The sequence below is a fragment of the Talpa occidentalis genome, unplaced genomic scaffold (assembly GCF_014898055.3).
Source record: "Talpa occidentalis isolate TD23 unplaced genomic scaffold, MPIMG_talOcc4v2.1 talOcc4.16, whole genome shotgun sequence".
In the NCBI taxonomy this organism is placed as follows: Eukaryota; Metazoa; Chordata; class Mammalia; order Eulipotyphla; family Talpidae; genus Talpa; species Talpa occidentalis.
Window position 1 is genome coordinate 46,009,241 of NW_023601653.1, and position 26,797 is coordinate 46,036,037.

A 26,797-nucleotide genomic window follows, 5' to 3' on the forward strand; every position below is an offset into this window, starting at 1 on the left:
CATGGATTTCAGTTTCCTCTGTCAAGTAAATCAGATGTGCTTATAGCTCCAATTCCACTATGTCAAAGTCCTCTTAGCTTTAATTCCCTTCTGTCCAAATACCACTTAATTATTCTTTATCCAAATGTGTTTTATCTGTTTCACTTTAAAGTTCTTTCTCTAATATCTCTTATTATGCCTTGATTACAAATAATCCTTTTATATTTGAAAGGGGAGCTCTTACAGTTCTTCTTTTATAAAGTACATACCCTTTCTTTTTTTTTTTTAAAACACAAGCTTTCTATAGCAAATCCATCTTTTGTTACTGCTTCCTATAGAATCCTTCACTTCCTACAGGGCAGATTCTGTGATTTAAAAACCTGATCTTCTCAGGGCTATGACAGAGTAAATGGTTTTAATGTGTTTTACAGAACAAAGAAAAAAAGTTCAGATTTAACTTTCAACATTTTGCTTTTGAAAAACAAATAGAAATATGAAAAAGGAATATCTTTAAGAGGGATAAGAACAATGAAATAAAAGCACAAAGGAACGTTTATGAGACTTATGAAATTTTAGCTTTTGCTGATGAGTATTTCTGCTGTAGAACTCCAACTCACAATTACATTTGGGTTACAAATTGTGGCTTTTATAATAACTTGCATCAACACCAAATACAAACATACATTGTCTTAAAGGTCCTGTCCTAGGAGATTAAATCAGGTCATTTAATATCCAGCATGTAGGTAAGTGTCATCTCTCAGTTCAAAGTGATTACTAACTTTGTGACTTTTGTCTTTATACTCTATCTATCCCATCAACAATGGTTACAGGTATAGATTATTTTGTTGAACTTCAAAATACTGTCCAGTGCTTCATCTGTAATCCTCATTATTATTGGTGACATATTTATCATGACTTAAAATGAGCTGAAAGACTTATTTGCTGTGTAACCACCTTCTAAACTCCCTACTAACCAATAAAGAGGCAGAGTCAAAGACTTTGTAATTGTGTGTTACATTTTTAGGTATGTTTACTAGAATAGCAAATAATAACTTCAAATTTCAACTAAAATATGATTATTTTCCCTAATATTTAACTTAAGCAACTGTAAGAAAAATGAGCAGTATATCTAAAATGCTTAGTTCTAAATCCCCTTAAAACCACAAATCTCAGATTTACTTGACTGCATGTACACTTAGGATTCAGTCCTGTGTGTTTGGCATTTGGAAGATAAAGACATATAGGACAAGGTCCTCCACAATGAAGAAGCCCAGAGACAAATGGGGGAGAGAGGCAAATAAGAACAAGTGAAAAGCAAACTATAAGGCAAGTTGAGAAGGTTGTACAGGCCAGAAACTAAGACCCACTGCTTATTTAAGTAAACGACTCTAATAACATCTAATGCTTGTTAAGTATATAACAGTTAAACATCATTGTCTCTTTATTTATTACTATCAGAAAGTCAACAGTCTGGGAAGTGAACTCTAGAGATGGGGGTGAAGATGAGGCAGAGGAGAAGAAGGGATAGTCCAGGAAGAGAAAGGCCAAAACAAAACAGAAATGAAGACTAAAGGTTTGCTTAGACAATTGTAAAGTTTGTGTGGTAGATGCAAAGCATCCTTAGTGCCCTGGATTAATGGGAGGTACACGTAGAAGTGGAGCTAGAAGAACTTCTCCTGTTAGGGCTCTGTACACTTTCATTATACAAACCTGAGTTTCTCAAATTGGAATATTCAGCAGAATGTCAGGGGACTCACAAAACCAAAGTTTAACCATAATACACCTTCCTGGAGTACCCATTTGTGGAGTTGAAGTGTTAACAGCAGATAAAATTGAGTTACTGTTGAAATATTTCAAATTTACTTTTATATTAAACCACAGCATATCTACTAAGAGGTAAAATGCAAATTTCATAACATTAAAAAAAAAGGCAAGCTCCACATAAAACTGTGCTTTAGGCTCTATACCAGGCTCTGTGGATCCAACCTCACGTTCTTTATTATTCCTTAATGAAAATGCTTGAAGAATTCTGCTACCTAGAAGCAATGAAGAATCCTTGAGAAGTTTTCAGCAAAAGAGTAACATGGCACTTTTGGGTTTTGAAAGATTTCTCTACTTATTCTAAGAAAGAAAGAAGACAGAGGTGGAGTCTAACTGCAGGAAGACTAAGAAGGAGGCTCTAGCTTATGAAGCATGAAGGGAAGGGACTGTTTATAAAGTTATGCACCAGGCTATGCATAAATGATTTAGGGGTGTGCTGGAGATGAGGGGTAGGAAGGAATATGACTGCTTTCAGTTTTCTGGTCTTTGCCACTTTTCCTAGAAACTTTGTTTTAAAGTTTAGAGATCATATCAAAAGCACCGACTTAAGAGGCTGATAACACAGTTAATGCTCAAGACAGAGTAACTTATAATTGTGTGGATAGTAGGACTCTGAGAGACTCTTAAACAAAGCCTCTATCTTCACTGCAAGAGGAGATCAGCTTTGGTAAAGAAGAGCATGTTTAATTTAGGAGGTAATCCCTGATCTCATTTAAAATGACCATACACTGAAAATTTGTGTCTCTTACAATTTACCTCAATTTTTCCAACTTTGTGCTTATAAATCTATTTGACAATACAATTGACATGGGAGAAAGTACACGCTAAATATGAATTATAATATAAATTGTTTAAGCTGATGGCTCTATATTATTTCCATAAACTGGATATTTATTTGGAGTACTTTAAAAAATTATGTTAAACAAAAATTGTATGATTATAGAGACCATAGAGCTAGTAAGATTACACTCATGCATTGCTTATGAGAATATAAATTGATAAAAAATTTTTCAGAAAACAAATTATCAACATGTTTATTTGAAATGTTGAAAATTATATAAATGCATTGATAAAATAATACAAGAAATTTGCTTCTGGAAAATCTTTCTTATGGAGATAATTCTAAAATGTAGACAAAGCAATGATATCATCATCATGGAAGAATAAAAATTTTCTTTGGTCTTTTCCCCCTACAACTACCAATTTAGACAATAATTCATTGACAAGAGAGCCTCTATTGAAATCCAGGAATCCAGCAAATAAGTTGCAGGAGACTGTTGGAAAATGAAATGGCCTAAAATTGGACACATTGAGAGGGTAAGAGGAATGATTTCACATTCTTTACATCACTCCTCTCAGGGCAGCTCAACTCCATGCCAAGAAAGGGCTTCTTGACATGATTTCTGCATGGTGTAATGTGAGAGTATATGAGTGAACACCTGGCATTCCCAGCTGTGTGGGACACTGCCAAAGAGACTCACTTCTTTCCAGCCTGTCCAGAATCCTGAGGCATACCACTTGACTAGGGGAGGGCAGTGACTGTGAGAGCAGGAGCAAAGCTCCAAAGGTCATCCAGGGGACTGTGGAGCTTGCCAATCTATCAGAAAGTCTGCTATCAGCTGCTAGGGGACCCCTCATTGTAGGTGCCAGCTGAGCCTCTGGCACCCCAGTGCTCCATGTACCTTACCATGTTCATTACCAAGACTGTGTCCAGTTCTCTGTCTATGCTCCCAGTAGTGGCAAGAGCAAGCTTTTAAAGTTGGCTAGTGAGAACACACAGGAAGCTGACTTGACATGCTGGTCTTGGAGAAATCACGAAAAGTAGAACAACCTAACCCAAAGTGAGCAGAAGGAAAGAAATAACAAAGATGAGAGCAGAAATAAATGAAACAGAGAACAGAAAGACAATAGAAAAGATAAAAAACTAAGATCTGAGTTTTTGAAAAGATAAAATTGGCAAACCTTTAGCTAGACTGACTAAAAAAAAAAAAAGATAAAACTAAAAGAACTGAAAAGACTCAAAGTCAGAAGGGGCAGAGGCATATTACAACTGAGGCCACAGAAATACAACAGATCCTAGGAGAACAAATAACAATTATATGCCACCAAACTGAATAATCTGGAGAAAATAATTCTTAGAAAACCTACCAAGAATGAATTTAAGGAAAGAGAAAATCAGAGCAGACTAATTACTAGTAAGGAGATTGAGTCAGGAATCAAATACCGCCCCCCCACCCCCATCAAAGAAAAGTCCAGGACCACATAACTTCACTGGTAAATTCTAGCACACATTGAAGAATTAATACCAATCTTTCTCAAATTTTTCCAAAAAAATTGAAAAGAAGAGAACGGTCCCAAATTCATTTTGTTAGTCTGGCATTACCCTGATTCCACAGTCAGATAAGGACACCAGTAGAAAAGAAAAATACACACCAATAACCCTGATAAACAGGAAAAATCTTAATAAAAAACAAGCAAACTGAATTCAGTGGCAAATTACAAACATTATATGCCATGATCAAGTAAGATCTATACCTGAGATGCATGGATAGTTCAACATATGTAAACCGATAGAAGTGATACACCACTTTAGCCACTTTAATAGAATAAAAGATATAAAATGTATAATTATATCAAAAGATGCAAAAAAATTGACAAAATTCAATATCCTGATCTCATAAAAACTCTCAATAAATTGAATATAACAGGAACATAACTCAACATAATACAATACATCCAACATACATGACAAGGCTTCAGCTAGAATATTCAGTGGTAAAGGGTTGAAAGCTTTTCCTCTAACACTGGGAACAATGAAAGGATATCCACTCTCACCATTTATATTTTATGTAATACCAGAGTCATGCCGTTGCAATGAGGCAAAGAGAGAAATAAATAAATACATTCAAATTGGGAGGGAATAAAATTGTAAAATCATCTCTGTTTGCAAATGACATGATCTTACATACAGAAAATCCTAAAAACTCCACCAAAAAATTGTTTGCACTAATAAACAAATTCAGTAAAATTGTAGGATACAAAGCCAACATACAGAAATCTGTTGTTTCTATACACTGACAACTGAAAAAAACTAAAGAATATAATCCCATATAAAATCGCATCAAAACTAATAAAATACTTTGGAATAAATTTTACCAAGAAGGTGAATTATCTAAAATCTTCACATTGATGAAATACATGGAAAAATACACAAATATATTCAAAGGTATCTGTATTCAGAAGAAGTAATATTATAAAAATGTTCATATTACCCAAAGCCTTCTAACCAAGGCCTTCAAAGCCTTCCTGTCAAAATTCCTAATGTAGTTTTCACAGAAATAGAAAAAAAGTTCTAAAATTAGCATGAAACCACAAAAGATCCCAAATAACTAAAGCATCTTTAAAATAAAGTATGAAGTTGTAAATATTACACTTCCTGATTTTAAATTATACTATAAAGCTTTAATAATCAAAATAGTATGGTACTTGCATATAAACACACAGATCAATAAAATAGAATTGAGAGAAAAGAAATAAACCCATGGATAAAATGTCAATTATTATTTGACAAAGGACCTACGGTACTCAAATGGGTAAGGTTAATCTCTTCCATAGGCTATGGTAGGAGAAGTGGATAATCACATGCAGGGGAATGAAATTGGACCCGTATCTTACACAATCTACAAACTTTAGCTAGAAATGAGTTATGATTAAATGTAAGACCTAAACTGTGGAAATTCTAGATGAAAATACAAGTGAAAAATGACATTGGTCTTACCTGAGCTTTGTATAATATGGTACTAGGCACAAACCAGAGTGTGGTTTAGGAATGTGAAAGCTCTCTTTATAAAAATCCATAAGATGTGTATTGATATGTCTGAAATGTTAAAATATAAATGTAAAAATAAAATCTTTTAGGGCCTCTCCTGGTGGCACAGGAGGTGGAGTGCCACACTGTGAAGCTGTCCGCAGCCTCTGCAGTGCCGGTTTGATCCTTGCCGGCCGGCGAGAATCCCACATGGCGCAGCAGACCTCTCCTGTCGAGCCCGCTGCTCCCCTCAGCAGTGTACTTCGTCAGTCTGCCTGTTCTGTTCCCCACTCTGTCTCTGGTGAATCCTCTCACCCTCCCATGCCTCTGACTGTACCACAGTTCTTGTATGAATAAATAAATAAATCTTAAAAAAAAAATAAAATCTTTTAGGATTTGACTACGTCTTTGTCTCATTGCTTAAGGGTGTTACATGGAAGAGCTAGATTATCTTTCCATAATCAACACTGGAACCCCCTGGAGCTCACATGTGAAGATGCTATGATTCAGAAGAAGGTGGCTCTTTGAAGAGACAGAGCTAGAAATGAGACCAGAGTCCTATATGTAGACTCCTTCCACTTAACTATACTTCCTCTGAAAGGAATGCAGGAAAACATAAGTGTATTTTGCTTTATACAGGAAACAAGTGTTCTCTTTTCAGTTGTCCCATAAAAACAGTTCTTTACAAGCAGAACAGAAGTCATGATTTGATATGCAAATATTTACCTTAAACACAACTTTTCACAAGCACCTTTCAGTAAAGCAAGGAAATCATCTGAATGTGTATCAGGAGTAACTTTAAACAAAAATTGTATATCAACATTTTGATAAAATTCACACATATAGTGTAAGGAATCTTCCATTTATATGTAGATTCTTAGTTAAACAAATGTACCCATGGTTACATTGTTTAACAGCTAAGTTGGAAAGTTAAATTTGCTTTTCACCATTTTCTTAGGAAATAAGATTTAGTATTGTAATAATCAATGAGGCAAAAAATAGATTTGCCTCATAGTTGTTCTATAAAATCATGTAAGCAAATTAACAGCAACACTAATGTCATTTTTTTTGGTAAGAAATCTAAAAGAATTACAATAACTTTGATGGCTGTTTATAACTTGGTGACTTTTTCTTTTCTAGTCTCTCTTTAAGGAAGATTTTTTTTTTTTTTTGTAATAGAAACTCACAGCTTAGGAAAAGTATTCATTTTAATGAACATGGGTATTCAAATTAAGAAATGTTGAGTTGTATTTCCTTGGAATATTCAGCTTACATAAAAGATGATTATAAAATCTTAGCCTTGGTTAAGGTTTGACAAATATAAAAACTAAGCCAACCTGGGCAGTTAGGACATTTTTTAAGTGAAAGGGGTTGTTATTCACAATTTATTTATTTATTTTAAAGATTTGTTTATTTATACATACAAGAACTGTGGTACAGGCCAGAGGTGTGGAGGGTGAGAGGATTCACAGAGACAGGGTGGGGGACAGAACAGGCAGATTGACTGAAATCCACTGCTGAGGGGAGCAGCAGGTGAGACAGGAGAGGTCTGCTGTGCCATGTGGGTCAACTCCCTGGCCAGGGGTTGAACTCGTGCTCCAAGTGGCTGAGGACAGCCTCATAATGCTGCATCTTAACCCCTTGAGTCACCAATAGGTGACTATTTGAAATTTAATTAAAACATTAAACACCCATGGAGACAGCTTAGGGCAAACCAGGAGGTTTGGTTGTCCTAAGACTACCAGAAGCCCAGCTATTCTTTATACCTGTAACTTAGCACATCTATTTACATAGGGTTCTCCTATTCACAAGTTTGGGGTAATTACACACATCTTCCTTGTTGGAAAGGAAAAAAAATCCAAATTTTCTTCTTTTACAATACACTTGTGATCCAAGTGGATATTTAAATCCATGTCCTCTAATCACTATACTGCTAAATTCTTAAGTGAATACAAAGACTTTCATATTTCATTTCAAACTTGTATTCTCCATCATATCCCCTTCCCCAATTAAACCCTCTTTGTTTTCTGGACACTTATAAAATAGAACAGTAGAATCAAAGTTCAATGATTTAGTCACTCATCATCCAAAGGCAGCCAAGTGTCCATGTACGCTGGATATGTGCTAGCCCCTTCTGTGATATAAAGGTGGAAGTCATGACTTCTGTAAGAAAGATAAACTATTGAGAAGGGAAAAAATGTAAGTACATAAATAATAACATAAAGACAAAAATATTTATAGAATGTTTATGAGACTTCAATGGTGGGGGGGGAAATATTGTCAGAAAGGTGTTTCAGCAGAATCCCACAAAGGTGTATTTATTGCTCTGCTATGGAACTGGACCTCAAGATGACTAGAAACGTAGGTTAGTGACAGATTACAAAGGACCCTCAATGCCAGCCAGTGAATTTTAGTCAATGTAAGGAAGAGTTACATGAAGGCTGGGAGTGATTCAATGAGAAGTATGCTAGAAGACTGGTAGGTTAGTGGGGAGCAAAATGAACAGCGGGCATAGGACTAGCCTCTGAGGCCAAGAAATAGCTTAGAGACAGAGCAGTATTCTGGACAAGGGCTGTGATGACATGAAGGATATGCTGTAGGATGTCTGGAAATGTAAGTCCAGGATATGACTCCTGCTGGTTTGACGTACATGATAAAGATTTTAATCTGATATAATTGAAAAATTGGTGGTGTCTTTAATAGACACTTCAATGAACTAACTCTGAATTGATAGAATACCATCCAATCCTAAATGTTTAAGTAATAAAAATGTTTTCACACTTCATCTAGATCAGTTTTCAATTCAATAAATTTCCCCAAAGAATGAAACTTATTACAGTGATTTTTTAAATGGGTGATTTTATTGCCCCAGTGGTAAGTGGTATAAAATTGTTTTAGTTATTTCATTAATAATTCTAAAATGTGACTAACAAGTGGAAGAAAAGGAACTGCTGAAATATAAAGTAATCAGTGATTTAAAAAATTCTGATGATTCCACATTATCATACTCTATACATGGTTTTCCCTTCTCCTCACTATACACCACCCGTATGGATTATGAATAGTCTCTGTATAAGCTACATTCAGACACAAACACATTCTTTCTATCACTGGTCTTTAAACTCCTACATACATTTCCCAGAGGAGGTCAGAGTCAAAATCTGCTAATTGGGGGGATCCTGAGTTTCCTGTCCTTTGTGTTTCATCAATTGCTATATGATTCTTTGGTGAAGAAGTTCTGGAACTTTGTGATATCCACAGAAAGGGGAGGTTCCATGTTCCCTGCCCCACTCAAGGAAGGGTGAACTGGGTAGGGAGGAGAGGGGAGAGGGCCTCCCCGGTGGCGCAGCGATTGAGTTCTGGGCTGCGAAGCTGCCTGCAGCCTCTGCAGTGCCGGTTTGATCCCCAGCCGCCGGGCGAGGGTCCCACATGGCGCGACAGACCTCTTCTGCCACCTGCTGCTCCCCTCAGCAGTGTATTTCGTCTGCCTGTTCTGTTCCCCGCTCTGGCTCTGGTGAATTCTTTCACCCTCCTGCGCTTCTGACTGTACCCAGTACTTGTATAAACAAATAAAACTTAAAAAAAAAAAAGACTGGGAGAAGGACTTGGGGGTTAGGAGAGGGAGATTAAGAGAAAACCAGGAGTCACATGGAGAAGTGCCCAAGGGCTCTCGGCCTTGGACTTGCACCAGGGACTTGGGTGACATGGAAGACACTTGAAAGGGATGTGAGTGAGAGACCCCTGGGGAACTGACAGTGGCAGCCTTTATCTTGACTTTTATTTATTTATTTTTAAAGATTTATTTATTTATTTATACAAGCACTGGGTATAGTCGGAAATGCGGGAGGGTGAGAGAATTCACCGGAGCCAGAGCGGGGAACAGAACAGGCAGACTGACTGAAATACACCGCTAAGGGGAGCAGCGGGCATGGCAGGAGAGATCTGTCGCGCCATGTGGGATCCTTGCTGGTGACCGGGGATTGAACCAGCGCTGCAGAGGCTGCGGGCAGCTTCGCAGCCCAGCGCTCAACCGCTAAGCCACCAGGGGAGGCCCCTGACTTTTATTTTGATTTTGCTCCTTTCCTTCCAGACTTGCCTGGCCCTTCTGCCCCTTTCTATGGGTCCCAACCAAAAGGTGCCTTAGATGTGTGGCAAACTTCCAGGCCTCAGTTGCCTGGGCTTTGGACCAACCCTGCTGGCTTTTTGCTGTGCCTTTACCATGAGGGGATGGGTAACTTTGGGTGTTTAATTGGAAACTATTCTAACTATATTCTTTCTCATCTATTGCATACTAATTGTATTAAAGTCCTTTTCTACTTAAGGTCTTATGCACTGAGTATATTTTGATTTTATGTGGAGGATGGCAGATGTCATTTAGTGAGCAGGTTTGGGGATGCTAGGTGCCTCTCATTCTGCCTGCTAATAGTTATAAGTGGCCAAGAAGATTAGAAATGGGGTCAATTATGAATTCTCTGAATATATAAAATGATGATTAGAAATGATGACTTTTCATGGAGGCCACAAAGGTCATTGCTAATATCTACTAATATTTTTATTTACAATAACCAAGATATGGCATTTAATGTTTGTCAATAGATGAGTGGTAAAGAAGATGTGGTGTACAATGGAATATTACTCAGCAATCAAAAGGGATAAACTCATGTCATTTGCAGCAACATAGATGGAGCTGGAAGGGATCATGCTCAGTGAAATAAGCCAGAAAGAAAAAGAAAAATACCAGATGGTCTCATAGCAGGAATATAGAAGACCCAAATAAGGGATCTGGAAAAAAAAACTAATTACAATAAAGTAAAAATCAAAAACAACAGGGAACTATAAACCAGAGACATACTAAAGAGAGGGAGAAGGGAGTTGTATCAAAACAAGGGTGGTGGGTCCTCCCCTGGTGGCGCAGGTGGTTGAGCACTGCGCTGTGAAGCTGTCCGCAGCCTCTGCAGTGCCGGTTCAATCCGGCTGGCCAGTGAGCATTCCACATTGGCACTGCAGACCTCTCATGTTGCACCCGCTGCTCCCCTAAGCAGTGTATTTCGTCACTCTGCCTGTTCTGCTCCCCACTCTGTCTCTGGTGAATCCTCTCACCCTCCCGTGCCTCTGACTATACCCCGGTTCTTGTATAAATAAATAAATCTTTAAAAAACAAAAACAAGGGTGGTGGGAATTTTACAGGGACTATAACTGAGATGAAAATACACATATTGTACAAAAATTAAAAATGATGCAAAAATATATAAAATAAATTTTAAAAAGAGAAAAAAATGAATCTTATCCAAGAGGTTAAAAAAAAATGTGGTGTAATCAACAAGGAAATATTATTCAGCCAGGAACAAAAAGGAAATTCAGACTCATGAAATGACATGGGCAGACCCTGAAGGCGTTATGCTAAGTGAAAAAAGCCAGATGGAAAAAAGACAAATACACCTGTTCTCTCTTATATGTGACATCCAAAAAATCAAAACAAAACAAATCAACCTTAGAATAAAGTAGAAAACTCATTGCCAGGGATCGGGCGTGTGCAGGTGAAATAGGGAGAAGTTAGTGTAAAGAACACACTGAAAAAAGGAGAAGCACAAATGTCTTCTAGAAAAGTGAAGAATAGCTGCTGTAACTACAGGGGAGTCCCCAGATTCCTTATTCTCTTGCACAGAAAGGTGGAGACAGACTGTGCTGCTTAGAAGTAGGTACTTGCAGACATCATTTGTTCATCAGAGCACCTGCCTGGAAAGGGTGGTGCAGGGTGATGTGAATCAGGAAGATTAAGCTTGGAGAGGAGTCCCAGAGCTCCACACTAACTCGTGAGGCAGATTCCCCTCAAAGTTTGCTTCACACTTACATGTGGAATATAGAGAAAATACATGCACACCATATAGTAAATAAGAGGCTGATACCAAATCTCTACAATGAACTTACACAACTCAACAAAAACCAAACAAACAACCCATTCAAAAATGGGCAGAAGAGCTAAAAAGACACTTCTCCAAAGAAGAAATGAAAATGGCCAACAGGCACATGAGAAAATGTTCAACAACACTAATAATCAGGGAAATGATGCAAATCTAAAGCACAATGAGATTCTACCTCATACCTGTAAGAATGGCCCATATTAAAAAAAAGCAAAAAAACAAACTGGAAACAACAAATGCTGGTAAGGATGTGGAGAAAAAGGAATCCTCTTGCACTACTGGTGGGAACACAAACTGGTCCAGACACTATGAAAAGCTGTGGAGGGTTCCTCAAACTACTAAGGATGGAGCTACCATATGACCCAGCAATCTACCAAAGGACACAAAAACAGTAATTTAAAAGGAAACCCGCATGCCTGTTTATTGCAGCACTATTTAATATGGCAAATTCCCCCAAACATATGAATGAATAAAAGAGTTGTGGTCTATGCACACAATGGAATACTATTCAGTAATCAAAAAAGACAAACTCATGCCATATTCAGCAACATGGATAAGAGCTGGAAGGGATTATGATCAGTGAAATAAGTCAGAAGGAAAATGATAAATATTGGATGGTTTTACTTAGATGTAGAATGTAGAGAAAATGAACGAAAGATCACGAAAAAGACAAAACCTGCAAGCTGACCATAGATCTGAGGTATACAGCAAGGGAGGGAGATGAGAGGGGTCACAATAGGGGAGGGAAGAGCACAAGGGACTGTGGTGACAGATCACAGGTGGTATGGTGGCAGGAGAACTACAGGGACTACACCTGAGGGGAGAAATCAGATACTATCTAAAAGTCAACAACAATGGAAGAAAATAAATATAAATGTGTGTGTGTATATATATACATATACGTATATATATAAAGTTGACTTTACAGATCATGACATTGTGGAAAAAAAAGACTAAAAAGGTAATTAATGCTTATCTTCTTTTTTGGTTTGTGTATACCATCTCCTTGACTATAATTCTTTCCTTTCGCTATGTAAAAGAGAGATTGCATATTGAAGTTCCCACAAATATTCTAAGCTTACAGGGATAAGTGTATGGAGAGCCAGTCCCAGGAAATGCATTTTGCAAAATGACACTTCCAAGCAAGGCCCAAGGGTTTACTTATTTTTATGTAAGAATTGCCAAGAGGAAGCTAGCAATATGCTAAATGCTTGTTCCTATTTATAAACACTGGCCCATGTTTGATTTTCAGGGAGTTTGAGCTCCAAACACTGACACACTTGACTTTCTCTCCTTTCAATTTTTACTACCTCTTCAAACAAACTGTTAGATTCCTTTTCATTTGGACAACTATAAACACTTAAATTCTTTTTTCTTTAATTTTTTAAAAAGATTAATTTATTTATGCATACAAGAGCTGGGGTATAGGCCGAAGATGTGGGGTGTGAGAGGATTCAACAGAGACAGAGTGGGGAACAGAACAGACAGACTGACTGAAACACACTGCTGAGGGGATCAGCAGGTGAGGTAGGAGAGTCTGCTTCACCATGTGGGTTGCTCTCTGGCTGGCCGGGGATCACTCTCATGCTGCAGAGGCTGTGGATTGCTTCATAGTGTGGTGCTTAACCCCTTGTGTCACCAGGGAGGGTCCTAAACACTTAAATTCTATGTGTATTTAATTCACACTTGGTGTGTTTCTTGTCTGATCTTAGAGGGGACAAAATGATTTTTGTATAGATTTTATTTACTTATTTTTGTGGAGAAGAACTGGGGTTAAGCCAGAGGTGTGGGGTGAGGGGAGGCAGTGAGAGGATTCACCAGAGACAGATTGGGGAGCAAAGCAGGCAGATCTACTGAAATCCACTGCTGAGAGGAGCAGTGGGCAAGACAGGGGGTGTCTCCAGTGCATGGGTCAGCTCCCTGGCCGGGGATCGAACCCAGGCCATGGTGGTGACAGTGCTGAGACTTAACTCTTAGGCCACCGGGGAGGTCCCCCCACAAAATGATGAAAATGTACAGGCTCAGAAATGTTGCTTAATTATTTACTTGTGTTGGTGGACGTGATGGAGATCTCTGAGCACCTGTGAGCACCAACTTTGAGAGTTAGTGTAAAATGTAGCAGAAAATTCAACACCCTGGGGCCTCCCTGGTGGCCTAGGGGTTAAGTCTCAGCGCTGTCACCCCAAGGCCTGAGTTCCATCCCTGGCCAGGGAGCTGACCCACAAGCTGCAGCAGACATCTCCTGTCTCGCGTGCTGCTCCCCTCAGCAGTGGATTTCAATTGATGTTCCTGTTCTGCTCCCCACTCTGTCTCTGGAGAATACTCTCACCCCTGCACTTCTGGCCTGTACCCCAGTTCTTCTACATGAAAAAAAGAAAGAAAGAAAAAAGAAAGAAAATTCAACATCTTCCTGGTACTCAGGCAGGAGAAAAACCTCTTTATTAGGAGTTGGACAAAAGAGCTCTATATTTCTTGAAGCCTTTTCCTTTAAATTATTTCTGGTCGAGGCCGAATTTGAGATCTGTCTCTGACTTGCTAAGGGCTATTTATGATTTATTTCAACCTTTAGCTGGCTCTAGGGAAAAAAATGAACGAAGTTGAAAATAAAGAAGAGGAGACGCTTAATCCTCAGTGGCATTTCAGTGCGTGAAGCGCTGATGGTGGGTGTCTCATTGAAATCTCGGTATTTTTATTTTTTCTCTCCAAATTAAAATGAAAACATTTTCCACCTTTAATTAGAGGCAAGTACATCTCTTTTTAAAGAGAACAAATTTCAGCATGTGGGGCTTTTCCTGCAGGCTGGTCCTCGGAGGCTTTTGAAAAACATCATGGCGAAATTTAAAACCCAGTCAAATAATTTTCTTTGGGGAAGAGATGATAGACCACGGTGAGCTATGGGTGTCGTGACAATTTCAGAGGTTCCTCACATGCCAGTCACCATAACATTGACACATAGACTGTATTTCCAAAGAAGCTTTTGCTGTGTATGGTGTCTCCAAAGGGAGCTATTACTCCCTATCAGTGCAATAATCTGCACGTTTCAAAGCCCCTAAATATGTATATGTGAGATAGTCAGATCTGTTTTGGTCGATTGGGTCAATAATCCATGCACAGTAAGTCCCTAAATATGTATTCACCAGATAGACATAGCAGCTTTGGTTCACTGAATCCATGGTAAGGAGCCTTTTCAAAAGGTGTCTAAACAGTTGCATAGTTTGCATTTTAGCAAGTTCAGAAATGCGATTCGGTTCACGTCCTGTTTTTTAAAGCAGGGATTTATATTAGTTTCAGTGGATGCCAAAAGTGTGCTTTACACTGGATGGTGATATTTTGGTTTTGAAAAGTCAGAAGAAGAGAAATGTTTATAGCACAAACTATTGGGTGGTTGGAAAAATCATGACTCATTTTGACATAGAAAACATCGAAAAAATACGACATGACTTTTCCAACAACCCAATATATTAAAACGGAAGCCAGTAATGGAAGATGATGTTCAGGCTCCACCCTGGGAGCCTGGCGGATGCTGTCCCAGCACAGTGCATCTTGGCCCTGCCTCCACTGCCGTCCAAGTTCTACTACCTAGCTTACCAGACTGTTTTGCGGGAACCTTTGCTTCCCACTGTTTATCCCATCACATAACCAGAGGGATCCCGCTTGGGTTGTCCTGCTCTTCTCCACCCAACCTCCATCTCGCAGTAAAAGCTGAAGGTTCAAGACATGCCCCTTACACTCCAGCTGTGCTTATGCTCATCTCCACTTGCCCAGGGTCTGGAGCTCATGGTCGCTGCTGAGCTGTAAGCACACCAGGCACCTTTGTATCAACCCTTCTCTCTGCCTGCAAAGTGCCTCTTCCAGATTCCCAGACCAGCTCTCTTTCTTTAGATCTCTAAGGAGATACCCTCCCTGCCCACCCTATATAAAGAAGATGCTAAAGCACTGTCCCAGAACCACACCTGTCTTTCTTCATTACCCACCCGCACTCCAAGAGCACTTACTAATAACTAACCTCATCATATTTTCCTTATTTTGTTTATTGTCCATTACTTTCCTGGAAAAGTTAAGTTCTACTAAGATAGTGCTTCATGAACCCCAAACTTAGATAAGAACTTGCCGTATTTTAGATGTTCATTAAGAATTTATGGTGGGAATGAATGAAAGCAGATGAAAAAAGGATTTTCTTTCTGGTTTCCTGGTTGTCGAATGATGTACATTCTTGTTTTTGCTTTTTTTTTAAGATTTATTTTTATTAATTTATGCATATAAGAACTGGGCTGTAGGCCAGAGGTGTGGGGGGGGGGGGGGGAAGGATTCACCAGAGACAAATTGGGGAGCAAAACAGGCAGATCTACTGAAATCCACTCCTGAGGGGAGCAACGAGAGATAGGAGAGGTCTGCTGCACCATGTGAGTCAGCAACCTGGCCCAGGATTGAACTCAGGTATAAGTTGTGATAACGCTGAGCCTTAACCCCTAGGCCACCAGGGATGCCCCTCTCTTATTTTGATTGAGGAGTGACAACCTCTGAGATGAAATCCTCTCTTGAACCAATAAACCTCAGTGTTCTGTAATATTCACAAAACTGGTTTTGCCTGAGCTGCTCTTCTGATGCACCCCAGAGCTCCTGGTTCATGCCAGAGCTCCCAAGGGGCTGCTGGGGTCCACTTCATTGTTCGTGGAAATATGTGGCCCATCTGCTCCTAAGTACATTAGTTCGTAAGATGGTATTAGCATTTCTAAACCTTCTACTTAGTGTGGTGTCCATGATCAGTTCTGAGCCATGGAAATAAGAGATTACCAACTAGGCTTTTTTTTATTTTATATATTTTTTACATCATTTTTCATTTTTGCACAATGTATGGATTTTCATCTTGGTTACAGTCCCCATAAAATTCTCACCCCCCTTGTTTTGATCTTACTCCCTCCTCTCCCCACCCCTGTAGTGTGTCTCTGGTTTATAGTTGCTTGTTGATTTTGCTTTTTTACAATCTAATCTCTGGATTCCTTGAATCTGTAAATTGCTTTCAGTAGGATGCCCATTTTAATTATGTTAATTCTTCCAATCCATGAGCAGGGGATGTCTTTCCATTTCTTTGTGTCTTCTTCTATTTCGTTTAACAATATTTTATATTTTTCTTTGTATAGGTCACTCACCTCCTTTGTTAGGTTTATTCCCAGGTATTTGATTTTTTTTTGTTTCAACTGTAAATGGGATGATTTTCTTTGTTTCTTCTTCGGATTGATTGTTTGCATATAGGAAAGCTACTGATTTTTGTGTGTTGATTTTGTATCCTGCTATTTTACTAAACTGGTTTATTAATTATTTTTTCTGTGGTGTTTTTAGGGTTTTCTTTTTTTTTTTTTTTTTTTTTTTTTTGAAGATTTATTTATTTATTTATACAAGCACTGGGTAACAGTCAGAAGCGCGGGAGGGTGAGAGAATTCACCGGAGCCAGAGCGGGGAGCAGAGCAGGCAGAAGGACCGAAGTACACTGCTGAGGGGAGCAGCGGGCGGCAGGAGAGGTCTGTGCACCATGTGGGACCCTCCTCTGGTGGCCGGGGAGCAGCCGAGGATCGAACCGGCGCCGCAGAGGCCGCGGGCAGCTTCGCAACCCAGCGCTCAACCGCTGCGCCACTGGGGAGGCCCTTAGGGTTTTCTATGTTTATTATCATATCATCTGTAAATTGTGATAGTTTTACTTCTCTTTCCTTATTTGGATTCCTTGTACGTCTTCCTCTTGTCTTAATGCTCTGGCAGGTCCTCCAGTATTATATTGAAAAGCAGTGGTAAGGGCCTCCCCAGTGGTGCAGCGGTTGAGCACTGGGCTGAGAAGCTGCCCGCAGCCTCTGCAGCGTCGGTTCAATCCCCAGCCGGCCGGCGAGGGTCCCACATGGCACACAGACCTCTCCTGCCGTGCCCGCTGTTCCCTCAGCAGTGTTTCATCAGTCTGTCTCGTCAGTGTGTCTCGTCAGTCTGTCTGTTCTGCTCCCTACCCTGGCTATGGTGAATTCTCTCACCCTCCCGTGCTTCTGACTGTACCCAATGCTTGTATAAATAAATAATTCTTTTTTTAAAAAAAACAAAAAAAAAGCAGTGGTGAGAGTGGACATCCTTATATTGTTCCTGATCTTTAAGGAAAGGCTTTCAGCTTTTCACCATTGAGAGTAATTTTGGCTGTGGGTTTGTCATATATGGCTTTTTATTATGTTAAGGTACATTCCTTTTATCCTGAGAATTTCGAAGGCTTTCATCATAAATAGATTTTGAATTTTGCCAAATGCTTTCTCACCATCATTTATATGACCATATGGCTTTTAGTCAACCTAATCTCCTATCATCATGAGGAAAGGTGTGTACACCCTAATAGCAAAGGTACTTGATTATTTTCTTGGTTTATTATCCTTGGGGTATCCCCATGCCATCTCCACACCTTCAACCATGCAAGATGTTCTGAAATGCATCCTTTCTCCTGATGGAAGTCTGTTACAGTAACATCTTCCTTATTTAAATTTCACAGGAACCTGCTTTATTTCAATAAATCAAAATGTGCCTTTGGCAAGAGAATCACAGCTGACAGCAAATTAATGACTCTGAATCTATGATTGAGCTCACAGGCTATGGCGACCTGCCTGGGCATTTACCACTGGCACCACTGGCATCTATTAGGGGTGGTTATTAGTCCAGGAGAGGAGTGGCTTACTGCAGTGATCTCTATAGAACGCAAGGAAACCTGTGATAGCCTGTGATAACCTAATTAATTCAAAGGCTTTTTACTGCTCACCTGCTCAGCTGAGACCAGTCTCTCTTCCATCTCCTGCCCCAGCACACAGATTTATTTTAATACATCTCTAAGACACAAACTAAAAATACAACTTGAAGTGATCTAGATAATTCCATTCCCCAAACCCACAGTATTCATTAACTGAAAGGAAAATGTAGTTTAATCTTGAAATATTTGGATAAGTGACTCAATTCTGTGATTTATTTTGCGTGAATAGGCAAAACTTAATGGATATTTCAGTGCATATTAGGACTTGAGAGGATTTATAAACTACAACTTTTCAATCAACTTAATGGAGAGGAGGGGATAAAAAATTAATATGAACAATACAAAACCATCTACACAGATATGAGGTGTCATATCCTTCTGATTCTGCCTGAAAAGAAATAATGATTTCTGTAATCCCCGGCAATGACTTTTGTGAGGGAGAAGATTTCAAATAAATGTCTGTTTGCTTTAAGTGAGCCTCACTGAATTGGCCTTATTTGATTTCAGATCCTACTGAGGGAAGAGATTTCAGGATTTCCTGGTTGTAAAATGGAAAAGAACATTTTGCTGAACTTGTATGACATCATCTGAAGCATTAAAAGGGCAGAAAATCACGGGCTCTGTGCCTGTTTACCAAAGCTTCTTTACCTTCTCAATCGATTTTATTTCCAAATGTCAGAGTAGTGGGAAACCTTTCAAAGATTTATAGGCTGCACCAGCAGAGGAAATATTTGGGTAAATCCTCTAACTTTGAAAAAGCTTTTAAATAATTAATAGAAAGTCTTTGCAATTGTTGTATATTACAGTACAGATACTCTGACATATACCACATAAACCACTAAATACAACTTGGCAACAAAAAACATAAGGTTATCTCTCTCAAAAGTCAGTGAAACTACTTTTTAGAATACACACTTGAGCTGCAATAAAAAGAATATAGAATTTGTGAAAAGATATATAATAAATATAGTTTAGCAATTAAAATGAAAATACAAATCAATGAATGAAACCAGAAAACTCAACCTTGGCCTTAAATATAATCTCATTACCAACTCTACTTGGAAATTCTCTTATGGAGAGAAAAGCACATGTGATTATCATGATAAAGAGCAACTAAAAGGTGGTCACATTATCTGTGATCTTATAAAACTGCTTTCCAATATATTTAAGATACTAGGACCAAATAACTAACACACAGATCATTTAAAAGATATCCACCAACAAGATTATTCTCACAGCAATAAATTATTTTTTTCTTTGTTATGCAAAATCCTTCAACCATATCTTCGGGAGAAATGTGGTGTGAAAATGATCTTACCTCATATTCAAAGTCTTCGGTTCTGTCTCCATCAGCAGGTAAACTGGAAAGATACTCATGGTCTTCATAAAACTCATGCTCCATTGGATGAAGAGAATGGCAGCTACGGGGAATGTGCAACAGGATAGGAATGGATCAAAAAGGTTGTTTTTAAGATTAAAACTGATTTTAGAATTTCAGTTTAGCATTCTCTGCTTCATAATAAGACTATGGTGACCTGGCCTCTCAATGGTCTACAGCTAGGGAGGAGCACTGGACTTCTTTCTGAGAATGAAGTTCATCAGTTTGATTTTCTGAGTGGTAACTAAGAGAAAGGGCGGCGATCAGGGCCTCATCCTATGAAGAAACTGATGGAAAATCCACTACAGGTCAAGGTGCTTGAGACTGCCCCTCTCCTGCCTCATTGCACTAAATGCAGCTTGCTCCTGATTTGGGTTTGAGATTGCAGCTTGTATTTTGCAAAAAGTGCTACCAATTTTCTATTATCTAGCCCCAGTTTTTGAAATGTTTTCCAAAGTGTGAATTGCTTTTTTCAGATATACTCACACTACCCCTTATCCTTTACCTCGTTCCCCATTCTCCTTCTTAACCCATATTTCCCCCTCCTTTTTATTTTATTTTATTTTATATATTTTTTACATCATTTTTCATTTTTGCACAATGTATGCATTTTCAGCTTGGTTATCGTCCCCATAAAATTCCCACCCCCCCCCTTGTTTTGATCCTACTCCCTTCTCCTCCCCTGTAGTGTGTCTCTGGTTTATAGCTGCCTGTTGATTTTAATTTTTACTTTATTATAATCAGTCTTTTTTCATATTTCCCTCTTTTTAAGAGCACATACACAGGGCCTCCATGGTGGCCTAAGGGCTAAGCCTCAGTGCTATCAATGCTGCTGCCTCGGTTGGATCCCTGGCCAGGGCGCTGCTCCCCTCAGCAGTGTGTTTCAGTAGTTCTGCCTGTTCTGCTCCCCACTCTGTCTCTGGTGAATCTTCTCACCCCCACGCCTCTGACCTACACCCCAGTTCTTGTAAGCATAAGTAAAAAATAATTAATCTTTAAAAAAATAGCTGCTGGAATTTTCATTATTTTATTATTTTTTAATTTTATATATATTTTTACATCATTTTTCATTTTTGCACAATGTATGCATTTTCATCTTGATTATAGGAAATCACTGGCTAACAGAGGCGGGTTCAGGGCTCAGAAACCCGGCCTTGGCCCTTCTTTGTTATGTGACCTCAGCCAAGCTGTTTAATATCTGTTTCCTCATCCGCAACATGGGGGTAGTCATAAGGCGGACCATCTCCTCAAAGGTTACTGTGAATACTCAATCAATCCAGGTAAAATACTTCCTGAAATGTAAAATACTTCCTGGAATATTTCCTGAAATGTTCAGTTAACTAAAATGTTAGCTATGAGTTGCTCTTCAGGAGAATATTTACTGGACGTACTCTGTGTCAGGCTGTGCTGATGAAAATTAACGAACTTGTTGGCTTTTGTACTGTTCATCTTCCCGCTTTAGAATAAAAGCTCCCAGAGGTAGAGGCTTTATTTTTGTTTCTAGTTTTATGTCCAGCAACTGGTCCCAGGGCCTGGCATAAGGGGGTGCTAAGCAGGGAAGAGGTGAATGGATAAAACCATAAAAGACAAACAGCCTGTGCCCTTTTGAAACTTGAAGTTAAAAAGTGGTCTCCATGGTCATCCCTGGTAGCGCAGGGGTTGAATTCTCAGCGCTACCAAGCTATCACCAGCCATTGCAGGATGAGGTCGATCCCCTGCCAGGGAGCTGACCCACATGGTGCAGCAGACCTCTGTTGTCTCTCGCCCACTTGCTCCCCTCAGCAGTGGAATTCAGTAGATCCACCTGTTCTGCTCCCTGCTATGTCTCTGGGGAATCCTCTCTCACCCCCCTCTAGCCTACACCCCAGTTCTTGTATGCAAAAGCAAATAAAAAGAAATCTTTAAAAATTTAAAAATAAAAAGTAGTCTATGACATATCTGTACATTAAAACTGACTGGGAGATTTTTGAAAAATTTCTGATGTCTGGACTGCATGTTCCAAGATGAAAATGCATACAGTGTGCAAAAAATGAAAAATGATGTAAAAATTATATTTAAAATTTAAAAAATGATAAAAAAAATCTTATTTAATTCTTAGTCAACTTGAGGTGGATTCCACACTGCATTGATGATGCATTTCAAAGTTTCCAGGCGGTTTGAATATACACATATGCACCACTGAGTATGCATAGGAGAGCCATTAAAGACAGGGATTTGCACAATCAGATCTATATTTAAGGAAGAGAAGGGCTCGCTGTAAGCAACACAAATGCAGTTGAAAGTGACTATTGCTCTTATAAATCACATTCTCAGTAATGTTTGAATATTTACTGAAAAGCTCACAGATCCATACAATGGGGCATGACATACTTTTCAATGTGTAAAAGTAGGATTATTTGAATAAAAGATCTCTACTGCCTTTAAATTAGATAAAACTTGGAAGAAATATTCCTTTAGTAGTTCTGTATTTCATGGCTCTCTACTTCCTCTTTGACAGCCAGAAACTTTTGTTTACATTTCAATATATTGGATAATTGCTTTCTTTGGAGAATTATACTGCAAATTAAGTTTGGAGAATTGCTCTTTTAATTTCCCAGCTTCTCCTTAAAGGAGAGAAAGAGAGAAAGGTCACCTACAGAGGAGGATTTAGTGCCCAATGCCATTTATGTGTCAGTCTTAATAAAGTTTGGGCAGTGTTGGTGAGAAAAGCTATTTCCCTGACTGGTGCTGATGAGAAGCAGGAATCTTTTTTTTTTTTTTTAATCTATTTTATTTATGTATGCATACACGAACTGGGGTGTAGGCCAGAGGTGTCGGGGTAAGAGGATTCCCCAGAGACAGAGTGGGGGGTGGATCGACTGACATACTTGCTAAGGGGAGCAGTGGGCAAGAAAGGAGAGGTCTGCTGCACCATGTGGGTCAGCTCTGTAGCCAGGGATAGAACTCAGGCCACAGTGGCTGGCATTAGCTTCACAGCACTGAGACTTTATCCCCTGTGCCACCAGGGAGGCCCCTAAAGCAGGTGTCTTTTGATAACTAGAAATAAGAAGATGAACTAATCAAAGTTAAAATTTTTCATTGCACCTCAGCAAATATGATTCCTGACATGAGGCGACCATTGGATTAGATTGAGTAGCTGGCAGGGGCAGCTGAGAACTAATAGTGGAGACACTTCTAGAACATGGCTGTGAGCCTGGCCCATCTCTGGAACTGGTAACTTGCTAGTGTGGCTGATTCTTTCCAAAAACTACTTTAACCGATGAATGAAAACAGACAGGGCTTGGTGAGACATGACAGAGAAATACCTGTCTGAGAGCAGAAAGGGACAGATGTCGGGCACTGGTGGAGTGGGAGGCCTGAGCTTGGCCAGCGCCATGATATGCTCGAAGGTGATGTCCGTCTGGGTGCTGGCGTTCATGAGCTGCACCTCGGGGGGTGTCAAGTAGGCTGGCTTGCTGAGAGGTGTTCGCCTTAGCACCTGGACCACAATGGGCTCCTTGGCATTGCGAAAGGCTTCCACTGCCTCCTCATGGGTGGCCCTTGACAGATCCTTCCCGTTGACCTGCGAAGATAAAGAGTAAGCCTTTGCTTAGAGGAAAGATCAGAGTAGCTGTCACACTGGATGAGGCCAAGGTGAGCTTGAATCAGCTTTGATAGGAATTTTGTAAAGGAATATTTAATCAGACGCTGACATTTATTGAACTCCTCGCCAACACGAAGAAGCGAAGGTAAACAATTACTTCTTGTGTCTTGATGAAGTACATCATGAGAAGTGTGAGTAAAGACTTAAAAATTTAAATAACACAGACTTGAAAAATGTTCACCAAAATCTTCAGATGGGTAGAAATGTAAAGCATGTCCTTTCCTCACAATCTATAGGTCTTTGTTGGATTTTCAGTACTTAATCAAAGTGTTACACACCTGAAATTATATATATATATATATATATATATTTTTGCATAGAAGGATTGGGGTGCAGGCCAGAGTTGTGGGGAGTGAGAGGATTCACCAGAGACAGAGTGGGGAGCAGAACAGGCAGATCTACTGAAATCTACTGCTGAGGGGAGCAGCAGCTGAGAAAGGAGAGGTCTGATGTGCCATGTGGGTAGCTCCCTGGCCGGGGATTAAACTCAGGCCATAGTGGTGATAGCACTGAGACTTAATGCCTCGGCCACCAGCGACGCCCTAAAATTATATTTTAAGGATATTATCAAATTCCTTTGATATACATCATTTTCTCCAAGACCATGTTCTTGGCAATATATATTTTATACCAAGACTTTGTTATTCAAAGTGTGGCCCCTGGATCAGCACCATAAACATCACATAAGAGGGGCCTCCCTCATGGCCTAGGGGTTTAGTCTCAGCGGTATCACTGCTAAGGTCTGAGTTCAATCCCAGCCAGGCAGCTGACCCACATAGGGCACAGCAGACTTCTCCTGTCTCGCCCACTGCTCCCCTCAGCAGTAGATTTCAGTCAATTCACTTGTTCTGCTCCCCAATCTGTCTCTGGTGACTCCTCTTACCCCCTGCACCTCTGGCCTACACCCCAGTTCTTCTATGCAAAAATAAAAAAAAATGATAAACATCACATAAGAGATTATCAAAAATGCAAAAATCCCTCATCTTATTCCAGACCTAATTTAGAACTGGTATCTTAAGAAGGCTCCAATTGATTTATTAGTACATAATAAAACACTGCTCCAAAACCTCTGCAAGTGAGTACACTTGGTCTCTTGAATACTCACCTGTTTTAACGTACATCAATATGTCTCGGGTGATAGCCCTGGATATAACAGAGAAACAGATGATGTTTGCCTTTGTCTTACATCCCTGTTTCTCAAAAGGGGAATACAATGGCATCTTGGAGAGAAAAATGATTCTTTTTTGTAGGGCCTTCCCATGCCTGCTTACTTAAGGGCTGGTAATGTTCTTTTTGAAAAAGGGCTTTTTGGGCATCTAACATACCCACATACTTCTCTCTGCCCCATCTCTATTGGCAATACAGATTACTTTCAAATTATCATCAATTTATTCCCTAAAATGGTTCTGATAACATAGCTTCTCAGTGGAAGTTATATTTCAATAAAGACTATACGATAAATAGTTTTACAACTCTCACCCCAGTGAATTGGTAATGTTACTTTTGTAAACAAACTATTCTGTCCCAAAGCCCTGAAATTATGCCTTTTCTCACAAATGAAGCCTGTTGGGGAGGTGCTGATAACTGCTTTGCACCAGTAAATCTTTAGATATCTCTGGGTGCCTGGAAAGAAGCAAAGGGAGTCACTGAGTTAGGGCCATAAAACAATTGCTGACATTCAAATGAGCACATTCTCTCTCCCTGAGTAGACAAAGAATATGTGTGTGCTCAGAGGAAGTGTGGGGTGATTTGGGGTAAATGATACAATACCAGGTAGGAATCTCCATGTCATGTAGAGACAAGCTTAATGGCCTGGAGGAGCTAATTTACTCAATGGGCCTTGAAAGAGTCAATGTGCCTTCAAAAAATGAGCAATTTAGTTTCCTCATCAGCAAAATATGTCTCAGTGCAGTTCTTGAATCACTAGTTAGAAAGTTCAGTTGGAGACTTGAGTGGGTGCCTACTGGTTCCCACATATTCATTAACCTGTACACATATTCTCTGAGTCTGTGCTCTGAGGACTAAACTTGAAAATGGTTGCTGAATTTTCAGTGGCACAATCTGGGATGTGGATGACTCTGGGCACATGAGAAATGTGGATGGGGAACTCGATGGACACAGCCTTTCATTCCTTGAGCTCTGGCTGGATGATGGGACTATACATGAGGGCCCTCGCTGTCTCTGCTGAGGCTGTCCAGTCAGCAAATAAATGATGAGCTATGTTCCAGAATAGAAAAATATGATTTAAAATCTAGCTTCTCATGTTGACAGATATCATACACTATGTTTCATATTGGGGTCAGTTAAATACTGAACATATCAATTATATAATCCAGAGCTATGGATGATGATCCAATGGTGGAGATTGCTCAGTCAGAATCTAACAGGCAGGGAAGAATGGTCTTTAGTCCCCAGGATTCTCTTTTCGTGGTGTTCCTTCAAGTTTGTGAGTACCCCTCCTGCTGTTCCCATACCCTTTCCTCTTTGCAAAGAAATCTTGGGTCATTATATATTTCTACTATTTGAAGTCTACTAAACTGTGTCAATATGTTACTTTTTCCTACAGCCTTCTATCTACAGTCACCCCTAATGGCAGCAGAATGAAAGAAGAATGCCTTCATTGAAGGAGATCCATCTGAGGGTAAATGGAAAAGTAATTTGTGACCAGGGTTTCTTCTAGCCACACATCAAATCCCACTAATGCATAAATGGTGTGTTAATACCTACTAGACAGATAAATGCCGTTATTCTTTTTTTTTTCCCCCTCAAGGTTTTAATGCAGTCTCGGTGTACCTTCATTTCTCATTTGTTTTAGTGGTCTTCAAAGTAAGAATAATTTCCAAAAATTGAGTTCCCTACTGAAAATGATTATTTATTTTATGTTATCATAAGTGATGTAAGATTATTTTTGCAAACTCTAGAACAGTATAAAAATGTTTGCCAAAATATAAAAAAAAAATTGAAGAGTATTTTAGGCTATAAATGATTAGTTCTTATTGTAAGGCTTGGTATATGCAGGTAATGTTAGTGTTCATATGGCAAGATCAATAGCTATTGATCTAAGATGTGTACATTCATTCATTTATAATCTTGGCATTTTTATGCAAATTTTATGGTTTGCTTAAATGACAATCAAATACAATCTTTAAGAAAAGGACAGTCAATGTAATCTCAGATCTCTTACTTCCCCATGGGAAATGCTCTTTTCTTCCAGTTATCATGTAGTTGACTTCTATTTTCATAAGCTATTTAATATCTCTTAAAGTAAAGAAGTCTATGACCTTTAAAAGCTCTACTGCCTCGTGTGATCCCTGCAAAAATGTAAGCGCTGACGATACAAAACACTCTTTTTTCACTTCACTTGAAGTTCATCAACATACTGTTAGCCTAACAAAAGGTCAACATTTTATAAATTATGCCTTTCACAACATAAAAAAGAATAGCTTAATTGGGATTTTTCTGGCAGTTGCTTTGCTCAGTT

General features: G+C 39.2%; 1 protein-coding gene across 2 annotated transcripts in view; it reads right to left on the reverse strand.

Annotated features, from left to right (window-relative positions):
• PDZRN4 (PDZ domain containing ring finger 4) overlaps window positions 1-26,797 on the reverse strand; it is a 393,965-nt gene that overhangs the window by 56,728 nt on the left and 310,440 nt on the right. For both annotated transcript variants that reach the window (XM_054696295.1, XM_054696296.1), the window contains 2 exons: window positions 22,979-23,235; window positions 19,614-19,716 (listed from right to left, as the gene is read on the reverse strand). In XM_054696295.1, coding sequence (XP_054552270.1) covers window positions 19,614-19,716; window positions 22,979-23,235 — 360 coding nt within the window. The remainder of the gene's footprint in view (window positions 1-19,613; window positions 19,717-22,978; window positions 23,236-26,797) is intronic.